This window comes from Psammomys obesus, unplaced genomic scaffold, assembly GCF_907164565.1.
Source record: "Psammomys obesus unplaced genomic scaffold, mPsaObe1.curated_primary_1811, whole genome shotgun sequence".
Lineage (NCBI taxonomy): Eukaryota > Metazoa > Chordata > Mammalia > Rodentia > Muridae > Psammomys > Psammomys obesus.
Window position 1 is genome coordinate 19,697,452 of NW_026596101.1, and position 12,442 is coordinate 19,709,893.

Below are 12,442 nucleotides of genomic sequence, written 5' to 3' on the forward strand. Positions count from 1 at the left end.
GTGTGTGTGTGTGTGTGTGTGTGTGTGTGTGTGTGTGTGTGTGTGTGATTGTTTTTTTGAGACAGAGTCTCACTGTGGAGCCCTGGCTGTCCTGAAACTTACTATGTAGACCAGGATGGCCTCAGCCTGCTTCTGCCTCCCAACAGCTGAGATTAAAGACAAGCTCTACCATAATCGGCTTCCCTCTTCTTTCTTTGAGTCAGGGTCTCTCACCAAACCATTATGGCTAGGCTGCCTACCCAGTAAGTTCCAGAGATCCACTTAACTCTGTCTTCCCAGCACTTTGATTAGAGGTATATAATGATATATTCAGCTTTTTGTATGGTCACTGGGGATTTGAACCCAGGTCATTTTTGCAGATTAAGCCTTTGTCCACTCATTGAACCATCTCCCCAGCCCTAGTTCTGAACTTCTTTCTTAGTTAAAGCTCTGCCTACTTTTGACCTATTCTTCTTTTCTTCCATTACAATACAAATCTTGAATTTGAATGAAAGTAAAGATGCTGTGACATACTTACAGTTTATTATTTATCCACCTCACAATTTATTATTTCATTGTCTCAATGCCCTTGACAATTAGGAAAAGATTTACTGACATGTCCTCTGAATAATAATTGGCAATTAATTTGAGATTAGATGCTCAAAGTACAGTATTCTTAATGGAATGTGAAGGTGGAGGCTTTTCTCGTCCAAATGTCAGGGAATGCAGAGTAAATGTTAACGGGTGGCAGAGTTAACCCTGCCCTTTTGCACATTCACAGAAGAGAGGGGCTTTCGCCTAATGATCATAAACCATAACTGGCTTGCTTAGTTGGAGCCTAAGATCAATTGTAACCCAGCACAGTCTTAAGAATGCCACCCCGTTTGTAAATGTCTGCTTCATCTTGATGGTGACTATAGATGTAGGCATCTGTATTACATATAGGGAAAGAACTAATGTATCCCAAATGTTCTCTGGAATTTGCTTTGGAGGCCAAGAGAACATTTAGATATCACAGACCTCTTTGCTACCCATGGCTCAAGTAGAAATATTTGGTGCCTCTTTAATTTTCATTTATTTTGTGTGTGCGCGTGCGCGTGTGTGTTTCTCTTCTATCATGTAAGTTCTCGGGACGGAACTCAGGCATGACAACAAACACCTTTACTCACGGAACTACACTGGCCCTATCAGTGTCTTTTTTGTGTTAGTAATTTGATATGACTTTTACTGTCCAGAGCCATCTAGATTGTAGGCAATGGGAAACGTTATTCTTTCAGTATCATCAAGAGTGCCTTATCCCTGGGCTAGAGGTTAGCAGGTGTGAGTATCAGACACCTACCCGTGATTTACCAGTTAACATTCTTCCTGAACGTCAGCCCCAGTTTACCCAAGTACACTGTTTCAGCGCAAATAGACCATCACCCATTTCTGGAAACACTGGAAATATTCCTTAGTACAGCTCTCTTGCCTCAGATTTTGTCTTCAGTTATTTTTAACCCATTTGAATAACTTATATTTATGTGATTTTTTTTTTATTTTTGAAAAACAATAATAGTTCACATTTGGGCTAGTTTTAATTCTTTTTCCTTCACCTCAGAAATTGCCCACTTGACACACTGTAGTAATTACAATTTTTATCTTTCCTTAAGTGCTTCCACTCTGCCCTGCCCTGTTCTAACATGTCATCCCATCAGATGCTTACAGGAGCCCCATGATGCAGCTACTATTATGTCATTGTTCTATTTTTATGAGTGAGAGAAGAGAGCTCACAAGCCATGAGTAACAGAGCTGGATCCATACCTGGACTCATGTTTCTTCACTGCCGAGATATTCCGGGTTCCTTTGGTTTGGCTCCCTGATGAAACTGAGACCTAAACACCTATCACGGCGCGTAGCATATGGAATCCACTCAGCTGGCCATCACATATAACTTTGTTTTCTGTGTGGTTCTGTGTGTTCTGATGCGTGAGATCTGTGTTACACCACCACAGTCAACTCTAGACTTGGTATCTCCCTCAAATAGTTCATTTTCTATTTCTTAAAAATTTATTTGGATAGTCTGCAGGGCAGAGCCTTTCAGAGGCCCTCGGTGGCAGGTTCTTAACTTGTTTCCTGCAGACTCTCAAATCAGATGCTGAGACTTATGGCCAACTGTTGGGCTGAGTGCATGGAATCCTATGAAAGAAGTGGGAAATAGATCTGGAGAGGACAGGAGCTCCACAAGGAGAGCAACAGAACCAGAAAATTTGAACACAGGGATCTTTCCAGAGACTCATACTCCAACCAAGTACCATGCATGGAGATAACCTAGAACTCCTGCACAGATGTAGCCCATGGCAGTTCAGTGTCCAAGTGGGTTCTATAGTAATGGGAACAGGAACAGTCTGACATGAACTGATTGGCCTGCTCTTTGATCACCTCCCCCTGAGGGGGAGCAGCCTTACCAGGCCACAGAAGATGACAATGCAGCCAGTCCTGATGAGATCTGATAGACTAAGATCAGAAGGAAGGAGAAGAAGACCTCCCCTATCAGTGGACTTGGGGAGGGGCATGCGTGAAGAAGGGGGAGCAAGGGTGGGACCGGGAGGGGCTTATGGGGGGGTACAAAGTGAATAAAGTGTAATTAATAAAAATCAAAATTTAAAAAATTTGGAAATAGTTGTTGTTGACGACTCATAGGATGTAGCTTAGTGTTTCTCAGTGCCCTTCATGAAGTGTACTCACGTAAATTGATGCGTAAGGTAACATCCACGTACTCTATAGGTTGTTCACCCTCATGCTATCCAACCATTAGTCTTTGCTTCCCTCTATTCCAGAGGGGCCATTTTAAAACTCCGCAGATGAAGTTTCCTTCTCTTTTATGCCTGGCCCCTGGTTTCAATGTTTAATGCTTGAGAATTCTCAATATTATAGCATGTGTTGGCAGTTTCTCCTTTTTAAGTGCTGTGTAGCACTTCATTGAACATATAAGATTTTTTTTTTTCATTGCCTGTGGATAAACGTTTGCATTGTTTATAATGTGGTGCTGTTGTCATTAAGGCTGCTGTGATGATTCATTTGTGTTTTCTTTCTGTGGACTTATTTTCATAATCTTTATTTCCAGTGAAATTGTTGTGCTGTTTACTTTGTACAAATTTGACTTAATGAGGTATTGTTAAATTGTGTTCCCATGATGCTGAGCTGCTTTATACAAACCCACTAACTATACATAAAGCCTTGTTCTATAACCTTGTTAAAAGGTGATATTTTCACTCTTTAAATTCTGCTCTTCTGGTAGATATGTAGTAACATCTCCCTGTGATTTGAATTTGTATATTTTTATCGCCCATGTATGTGTCAACATCTTTCCTCTGTGTGTGTGTTATGTTGTTTACTGAACTGTTGAAATATCCTGTCTGATTTGAGTATAGGGAGAAGATAAGGCAGTGTCTATCTTTTTCATTTAATAAATAGTTGATAAATGATTGAATGGTGTTATGTTTCATTATTTATGTGTGTATTTCATTATGAACCTTGGTTATACAACTGAAATAAAATCATTCCAATTCGGAAGGTTTTGCAAGGATGAGCAGGTGTGACAAGCAAGACCGGTAGTAGGGAATGCCATCCTGTTAGCATAACTGTCTTAGCCTGAATTGCTTTCTTGAACTTGAAGCAGTCACTGTCTGCTTCAAGGTTTCTCTGTGTAGGGTTTCTCCGTGCAGCATTGGTTGTCCTAGAACTCGCTCTGTAGACAAAGCTGGCCTCAAACTCAAGAGATCCGTCTGCCTCTGCCTACCAAGTGCTGGGATTAAAGATAGATGCTACCACAGCACAACTGGAAAGTCAATCTTAGTCTTGATACTTTTAGCCATCTTGGTGCAATCTTTATCTATTATAAGTGAACTAGTTTGATCTGTAAGAGTTTTGTTGATTATGTAGACTACAATTTGAGGTCACAATATTTAAAAATTCTCTTTTCTATGAAATTTTTGCAACATTTTAAAACTTTCTTTGCTCTATTAAGTATACAGGGTTTTAAAGAAATAAAGACTCAGATCCATTCAATTAACTGTGGCTCAAACAGCAATAATTAAGCAATGTGTACTTTGCATTTGTAAAGCAGTGGAGGGTATGGAACTGTATACAGCAATATTTGTTTATCCATAAAATGAAGAATGGGGTCTTCTTTCTCAGCTCAAGTCCATTTCTCTAAAGGAAATGGCTGGGGTTTTTGTTGTTGTTTGTTTGTTTTGTTTTTTTTAAGATTCCTTCTATTAATATGTGTTCTTTCCTTTTTTACTTCGAAGTTTATCTATTTTGTTGTTTGGGTTTGATTCTAGGCATTGAACTTAGTCTCCAACTGGCTAAGCTGTTCTTTAACCCGGTTCCCATTTAGAATTCTTTTGTGCACAAAAAGAATCATAAGGACAGATAAGGTATACCCGTGATCTCACATGGAATAGAAAATGTTGACTTCCTACTGATTGAGAGTAGAATGGTAGAATGCTGTTGACAAGTGGCCGGGAGGTGTCAAGGGGAGAGGTTTGTCAATAGATACCATGTCCTGTTCAGGTAGAAACAGGTTTGTTCCTGTGCAGAAGGGTAACTAGACATCATAGTACAGCACCCTGCACTTCAGAAGCTTGCAGAAAGGATTTGAAAGGTTTTGCTTTATACAAATGATTACTAACTTAACTTAACCACTGTGCAGTGTATACATATCTTTAAGCGTTACATGATACATTCTTAATATATTTAAAATACAAATCTTTCCTGCTTTTATATACCAGTTATATAAAGTTTTTAAATGCATTCATACAGGGCTCAGATCTTGAAGACTGTTTCCCAAGTTCCCTCCCTGCGATAGGCTTGTGGATGTGTAGCTTATATATGCTTAGCAGGTGGGCTGAGCTTTACTGAATCAGTCTTTTTGTTGTTTCTAGGCTGTTTCCTTGCTTGCTTTTATTTTTATTTATTTGCCATAGTAAATTGCACCGGAGTTCTGAACAGGCTTGCAAGTATAACCTGCAAAGAATGCTTTACAATTTAACAGTTATTGCTGCATTGTCCTCTTTGTGGCTTGAGCTGTTTGCTCTCCCTCTGCGAGTGTCTGTGACTGTCACTGGTACCCATTTAAACGTAAGGCCTAGTAGAAATTTGCCATCATTTAGTCTTCTAGCGTTGCCTGTGAGAAGGCCCACACCTGAGCTCTGTTTCCATGCTGCTGTCTCTTTATTGTATTCTTCTTGCTTCTCCCCTGCAGAGGGAGGCTGAAGCACTCCCTCAGGATGGCTGGGGGTCTGTGGGCTGGATTCTCTGGATGCTGCTTTCTCACACACAGCTCTAACTGCTTCCTGTTCGGGAAGCCTGACTCTTGTTGATGTGCTCTGTCTGTTTTATGTATCTCCTACAGGAGGAAGGCTCACCAAGGACCTGCGACACTTCCTCAACCAACGGTTCCAGAAGGGGTCTCCGGATCATGAGCTCCAGCAGACTATAAGGGACAACCTCTACCGCCATGCCGTGCCTTGTAAGTAGGCAGCCTTAGCGTCTCACTGCTGGTGTGTGTATAAAGAGGGAAAAAAAAAAAATCTCAGCTGATGGTTCTGGCATACTTAGCAGCTACTGCCCTAAGTAAAAAAAAAAAAAAAAAAAAATGATGGTTTACAGTGAGACAGACAGCACGATGCTGCGACATGACTGTGTGACTAGATTTCCATTTGGCTCTGCTGCTTACTAGTTATAAATGCTGGGCAAATTAACTACCTTTTGTGAGGCTCAACATCTGATCTGTGGAAAGACCATGTCAGTCATGCTAGCTTCATGGAACTAACTGTTGTGATGTGTAAATGGGCTGAAGCCCCTGGCACGGGAGCCATCTAGAAATGGGGCTATTTGTTCTCTTTAACAGAGTTGGCCAGGCAGAGGCCCTGATACTGACTTGTGTGGAGGCCATTGTGCCTTTAATGGCCCTCAATGGAGGGAATACCACAGTATACTCTCCTTCCGCATGCTTGATTTAGAAATTCAAATCTGGATTGTGGGAAGAAAAGATTTTCATGGATTAAAAAAATTCAGATTCTAAAAGCCATTTAATGCAGCCAAACCCCAGCAAGCAAGATACAGAATATTAGGCCTCTGAAAGGAAACCTTTGGGGTCAGGACAAGTGGGCAGTGTTGGTCTGTGAGTGGATAAATTGACAGCTGCCTCATAGAGGAACATTCTGTGTTCGTGAGCAGCCTGGTCTTATCTCTGCCTCAAGGAAAGAATGGTTCTGGTTTTATTACTGGGAATTTTACTTTCTGCTCTCTGCCACTTGATCCTTTGAAGTTTGAAAGAGCTTTTAGAGACACCAATTTTAAGACACCACCTCCTAGAAGAAAAATGCTTTAGTATCTACCAAGTCTCCCATTACTGAGATCTGTTGTCTATAAATGTGTTTTTTTTTAATATAATTTTTTTTCGAAGTTAATGTGCTAGACTGCCAATGTTTTCTGATACTACTGCAAGGTCACAGGGTGGAACTAACCAAAGGCATAGTTTCTAGAATAATCTGCCGCCCTCCATTTTATTTGATAGTAAACTTGGGCTCTGTGGAGGAGTACTGAAAGCAACTTGGGACAGCACTTCACAGCCCCCGCCCCTTTGCTCGGTGGCAACTGAATCTGGCAGAGAGGAAGTGACCCGTCACTATGACTTAGTTGTCCTCACTCATCTCAACTTTTTGAATTGAAAACGCTAATCCCAAAAATATCCATGAATAATTCCATATAGGTAGGTAAATTAATTGCAGATCCTAATTCTGATCTTGTAGGTGGGGTAGGGATTTTTCATCCCATTTGTATTGGTCTTTGAGTGAGATTGTGGCTCCAGTTGATGGGACAGAGGCTGTATTATCCAGCTTGGTTTCCTGTGTTACATACACTAATCCTCTGAAAGCTGAGATGGAAACAGAATCCTGGGGAGATGAACTCACTTGGAGCTCAGAGGAGGTCTGCATCTTTCTGGCTCTTGAGTCACCTAGGGCCATTTCTTACCTGTCCTGTGACCGCCTATTAGTTATAGTTGCAGGCTGAATGCAGTTTTGCAGAATTCAGTAATTGCAGACTCAAGATTGTTCTCCATGTAATTTTTCCCCTGCTTAGATTCCAATTTAAGAAATGGGGATGAAGCAAATGAGCACACCATTGCTTGACGCATCTGTGGTGTTACCATGGTTACGTTTTTGGCAAGCTTTCCCATTTATTTTTTTCCCCCCACTGATCTCTTGGACCTGACTGTGAGCTAAATGGCTTGATTTTAAGTTTGCCACTGTTTAAGAAGTAGGTCCAAAATGACCCCAGTCTTTTTAAAACCGTGGAGAAATCATGTTTGTCTTTGCTTTAAAAATTAGTTGGTATTGATGTCCCATTTGTATGTGACTAGTAAATCAGGAATTTGGAAAGTGAAAATGGTGTTTGGGCTGGAAAAGAAGATAACATCATAATTCACGGTAGATATCCAATTATAAAGTGGCAGAAAATGAAGTCTACTTTTGTGCCTAGTGTGCTCTGTGTGTATGCATGTATGTACATTTACACCCACATGCATACATGTGTAAGTGGAGGCCAGAGGTCCATCTGTGATGTCGTTCCTCAGGTGCTAAAAATGCGAATCTCCTCCTGGGGCTCGGGGCTTATCATTTAGGCTGGCTGCCCAAACAGACACAGGGATCCACAGGTCTCCATCTCAGCACTGGGATTACAAGCATGTGTGGGCACTGTGGTGGCATTTAGGACGCCACGCTTGTCTAGCAAGCACTTTACATACCAAGCAAGGTCACCAAGCTACCTCTCCTGCCCAGGATGGGTTTTTTGTTTTGTTTTGTTTTGTTTTGTTTTAAGGTTTACTACGCATACAGCGTTCTGCCTGCACGCCGGAAGAGGGCACCAGATCTCATTATAGATTGTTATAAGCCACTATGTGGTTGCTGGGAATTGAACTCAGGACCTCTGGAGGAGCAACCAGTGCTCTTAACCGCTGAGCCATCTCTCTAGCCACTCCCATGATGTGGTTTTTAACATGAGCTGGCTATGTTGATGTAAGATTCTGTGGCAGGCTTGAAAGAGTCTGTTCCTATTTGTGCTTATTTGGCTCTTTGACCCTATGCCTGGCAAAGCACAGATCTTCACCAATGCCTTGTGGAAGCCCTGGACTGGGGGAATCAATCCTCTTTGTGTTCTAATAGGAACAAAAGTTGCTCTGGTCTGTTGCCTTCCAGAATCTCCACTGGCTGATACTTACTGACCTCAGTGTGTGGAAGGGTGACCTCATGAGCAGCTGTTTGCCAGTGGGGTGTTGAATTTCTATTCTCCACATGGTAAAATATGTATTGGCCATTTGAAATGAGGAAATAAAGTTTTTCTAGTCCTGAGTCATCTTGACATCCTTAGCATGTATGTTGTGATGGCGGTCACAGCTCAGAACTCAGTCCCATGTACAGCAAGCAGCACAGGGGATAGAAAGAGTCTCTTTTACCAATACATAAGGAACAACTGAACTTAACTTCTGCTCAGTCACACTTATAAATACCAAGCTCACCTCTCACCCACTGCTGAGGTTATTATTTTTAATTTTCAGCAGCTCCATTGAGGTATAATTCACATACCATCCGCATCACCCGTTTAATGCCTTCATACAGTCCTGTTTTTGTTACAGCTATTATTCTCCCTTTTATTTTTCTCTTTAGTTGAGAAATTGTATTTCTACAGTAGAAGTGAAAGGGCATCATGGTAGAAACTTAATTATATTTACCACTAAGAATCACTTCCTGTGCCTAGGAAGAAAATAAACAAGAAGATGGAGCTAGATGTAGAAGGAGTAGAAGCCAGGGTGTGAGGGGTGAGGGCTGCTTTGCTAGTTCTGCGGCCTTGTGCAGGTCACAGAACCCCTCTGGTGCTTTTTAGATGGAAGAAGTGGTCTGAGTTCAACTAGTATCTTTTAAGGAGGGGAGGCCTATGAGCTAGGTCTCTTGTAGGCATGACCAGCCTTCCGACTTACCATCTCACACTTACGAACCATGTAACCTAGTCACACAACGCACACACACACTCACACATACACAGTATCTCATCATGTTCTAAGTTTCTTGTGCTCTATTTGTAGGTGTTCTGAAGCACGTGCAACCCATTTCTCAGCCCTTGCCTAATAATGCTTTAGGCATACAAATTTTTTCCCGTCTCCATGTGCCTTCTTCTATATATACACATTGCTTTCTCTGACCAGTTCTTTGCTTTCATTTTAAGGGTTAGCCTAGATGTCTCTTCTCCTGTAAGTTCTGCTTCATCCCCTTCACTGGGACGGTCATCCTCCTCAGGGATCCCAAAGCCCCTCACATTCTGCCATGTCCTGAGCCTGCTATGGTTCCCACTGTGTGCCTGTCCTTTTAGAATCTCACTTTGGTGTGTCTCCCTCAGTGACCCCTGCACCTCTAGCTTGGTGCCTGGATAGTAAGAGAGAACTGTTGCATGAATGAGCAAAGTAAGAGATAGAGGAAAGTTCACCATTTCGCGTGCTTTTCTTTCTTGGTTGCACAGCCTTTAAGAGTTACTTTTGCATAGGCTTTCAGAGCGAATGGCTGCTCAGAAGTTTGCTCCCCCAAGAGATGGCTGGTGAAGACTTCATTGGTGACATGGCAGATCATCTAAGCTCAGAGTAAAAATTCTGAGCGTGGAGCTGGGGAGCCCTTTGCAGCAGCTCTTAATTACAGTCTCTATTGCTGTACCTCCCTCAATGATAGCCTTCCTGTTTTATGACGTCTTGTCTTCAGTGATGTGACAGCATCCAAGATTGTTGCTTTGGAGTGGCCGCATTCTGTGTAAGGATAAATGCCTCACCTGACAGGGCTTGTCATTTGCCGTGCCGCCGCTGTCAAAGTGAGATGCAAGATGCAGCTCAGGGCTCATTCAGCAATGTCGCTTCCCTGAAATGTGGAGTGCACCCCCCCCTGCCTCCCATGTCTTGGGGCTCTGCTCTAAGGAGCTCATTTTCTGCACAGGCAAAGAAATGTCTCCTGAAAGAGGAAAGGAGAAGTGGAGCCTGTTTTATAACTTGATGTTTTGTTGATCCAGGCTCTCCTTAATATTGAGACCATTATAACCTGCCTAAGAGGTATTCATTATTAACTTAAAGGAATTTACAAAGAGATTAAGTGTGTTTGATCGTCAAGACATTTTAAATTTGATCTGATAAACAGGTGACCCTGGTCTTCATTTATAGAGGTGCCATATTCATATAGACACTTGCACATCTGCCAACGTTGACAACATCTTTTCCTCATGGAGCTATACATTACTTCAGGGACCATTTGAACCTGTTAGGTTTCTCTTAAGCACCATTGTTTCTACCACAGCTTGTCTGATATCAGGCCCTTCTGCCACGGTGTTTAATAATTAGAGTTAATGATAGATAATCAGGAACAAAGAAGCTGATGTTGAACGTAGCTTGCCTTTAGAATGTGTATCTGTGTTCAGGTTGTATTTGATGTTGATGAAGTGGTTCGAGTTGGAGTTTGTAGAGTGTTCTATAAGTGTTCTATGACAGTGATCTTTTCCCATGTGTTCTCGTTCCCATGTGTCCATGTTTCCAGCTTGCTCACCTCTCCCCTTATGGTGTAGTGAACACCCTGCCTTTCTTTTTCATGAAACTCACTTGCTCTACATTGGTATCCTTAAAGAATTCACGATTTAGAGCAAAGGTGAATGGTTCCTTCTGTGGCATAGAATTTCCCATCTTGCATCCTGTGTATAGGTAGCTGAAGTGCTGAAAGATGGTAGTGCTGTGTAATGGAAAGTTCAAACAGTGTGAAGAATCCTCACACTTTGGACTGTTTTATACTTTTTCTCATGCTCGGTGCAGCGCTGATAGACAGCAATATCAGCACTAGTTGCCAGGTCTGGCCTTTTCCTCTTTGCAGTTTTAGTTCTCAAAGCTTCGTGTCTCATGTAAATTAAGGTAGACCCTTCACACAGTCACACAGTAGTCCCAGTAAGGAGTTCTGAACCAAATCTTAAAAACATGGAATAGGAAAAACGATGTTTCTTGCATAAATATCATTTGGAATTAAGAGAGTAGGATCAGAGTAGAGACCCTGCCCTTCCCTGCCTGAGGACTGCCATGACTGTTAGCCTCTAATCAAAGTGTCACCTAAAATCAGAGGGTACTTTTGCTCTTTGCAAAGCCTAACCTGACTCATAACAAAGATAGTCACCTAATTTTGTAACTTACTGTATCCCAGGTCCTCTGCTGAGATTTGTATATATTGTCCATCTGTCCTGTCATCTCTAACTCCAGTCTCATCTAGGGTACATAGGCTCTCATGGGCCTGAAATACAGACAGACAGATATATTCTATAACTACGCCCTCTGTGTGTGTGTGCGTGTGTGTGTGTGTGTGTGTGCGCGCGCACACGCGCGCGTGCATACACGTGCATGCGCACATGCATACACGTGCATACAGGGATGGGAGGGTATATCTGCATACTTGGGGGTGGGTACCAGAAGTTAACCTTTAGTGCTCTTCTTCAAAGCTGTCAGTCTACCTTGTTTTGTGAGACAGGGCTTTTGCAGGAGGACCTAGGTCTCAGGTTCATCTAGGTTGGCTGTTCAGAAGCCCCAGGGATCCTCCCATCTCTCCCTTCCTAGCACTGGGATTATGCTCTTGACTTTTAAAATTTGTTTTATTTTCAAACTACAGCTATCCTTCTATGTTAGATTCCAGAGTTCTGGTGCGCACATGCCACCACACCTTAAGGAGTTTTTAAAAAGCATTTGTATTTTATGTATGTGAGTGTTTGCCTACGTGGATGTATGCCTGCAGAGGCCTGAAGACGGTGCTAGATTCTCTACAAAGGGAGTTACGTTGTATGTGATCTGTGTGGATTCTGTGAGCTGAACCATAGTCCTCTCCAAGAGCAACAAGTGCTCTTGACCACTGAGCCATCTCTCCAGCTTCCATTTTGTTTTATATGTAATTGTTTGTTTGCATGTTATAGGCTTTTGTAAGTTACCCAGCTTGACTGCTGTAATTGGGTCTTTTGCAAGAGCCAGTGCACTCTTAACTGCTGAGTCATCTCTCCAGCCCCACCCCTACGTTTTCTGTGGGTGCTAGTGATCTGAGCTCAGACCTTCAGACTTGTACAGAGAGCACTTTACTGACTGATCCTTCTTCCTAGCCCCATTTGAATTTTTTTTTAACCTTCTCTTGTCTATTTCAACATAGGACTTTGTTGCCTGCGATGTGGTAAGAATTTCTTTTCATCACTTCTCAGCTCTTCACTGCTCCTTCTGCACATGGCAGTGATATTTTCCCATGTGTCCTTGTTTATAGTCTGGGGAGTTTCCAGCTTGCTCACCTCTCCCCTTATGGTGTAGTGAACACCCTGCCTTCCCTTTCCATGAAACTCACTTGCTCTACATTGGTATCCTTAAAGAATTCACGAT

At 42.2% G+C, this 12,442-nt stretch overlaps 1 protein-coding gene across 21 annotated transcripts in view; it reads left to right on the plus strand.

Annotated features, from left to right (window-relative positions):
* Magi1 (membrane associated guanylate kinase, WW and PDZ domain containing 1) overlaps positions 1-12,442 on the plus strand; it is a 605,088-nt gene that overhangs the window by 351,097 nt on the left and 241,549 nt on the right. For all 21 annotated transcript variants that reach the window (XM_055628569.1, XM_055628555.1, XM_055628557.1 and 18 more), the window contains exon 2: positions 5,375-5,491. In XM_055628569.1, coding sequence (XP_055484544.1) covers positions 5,375-5,491 — 117 coding nt within the window. The remainder of the gene's footprint in view (positions 1-5,374; positions 5,492-12,442) is intronic.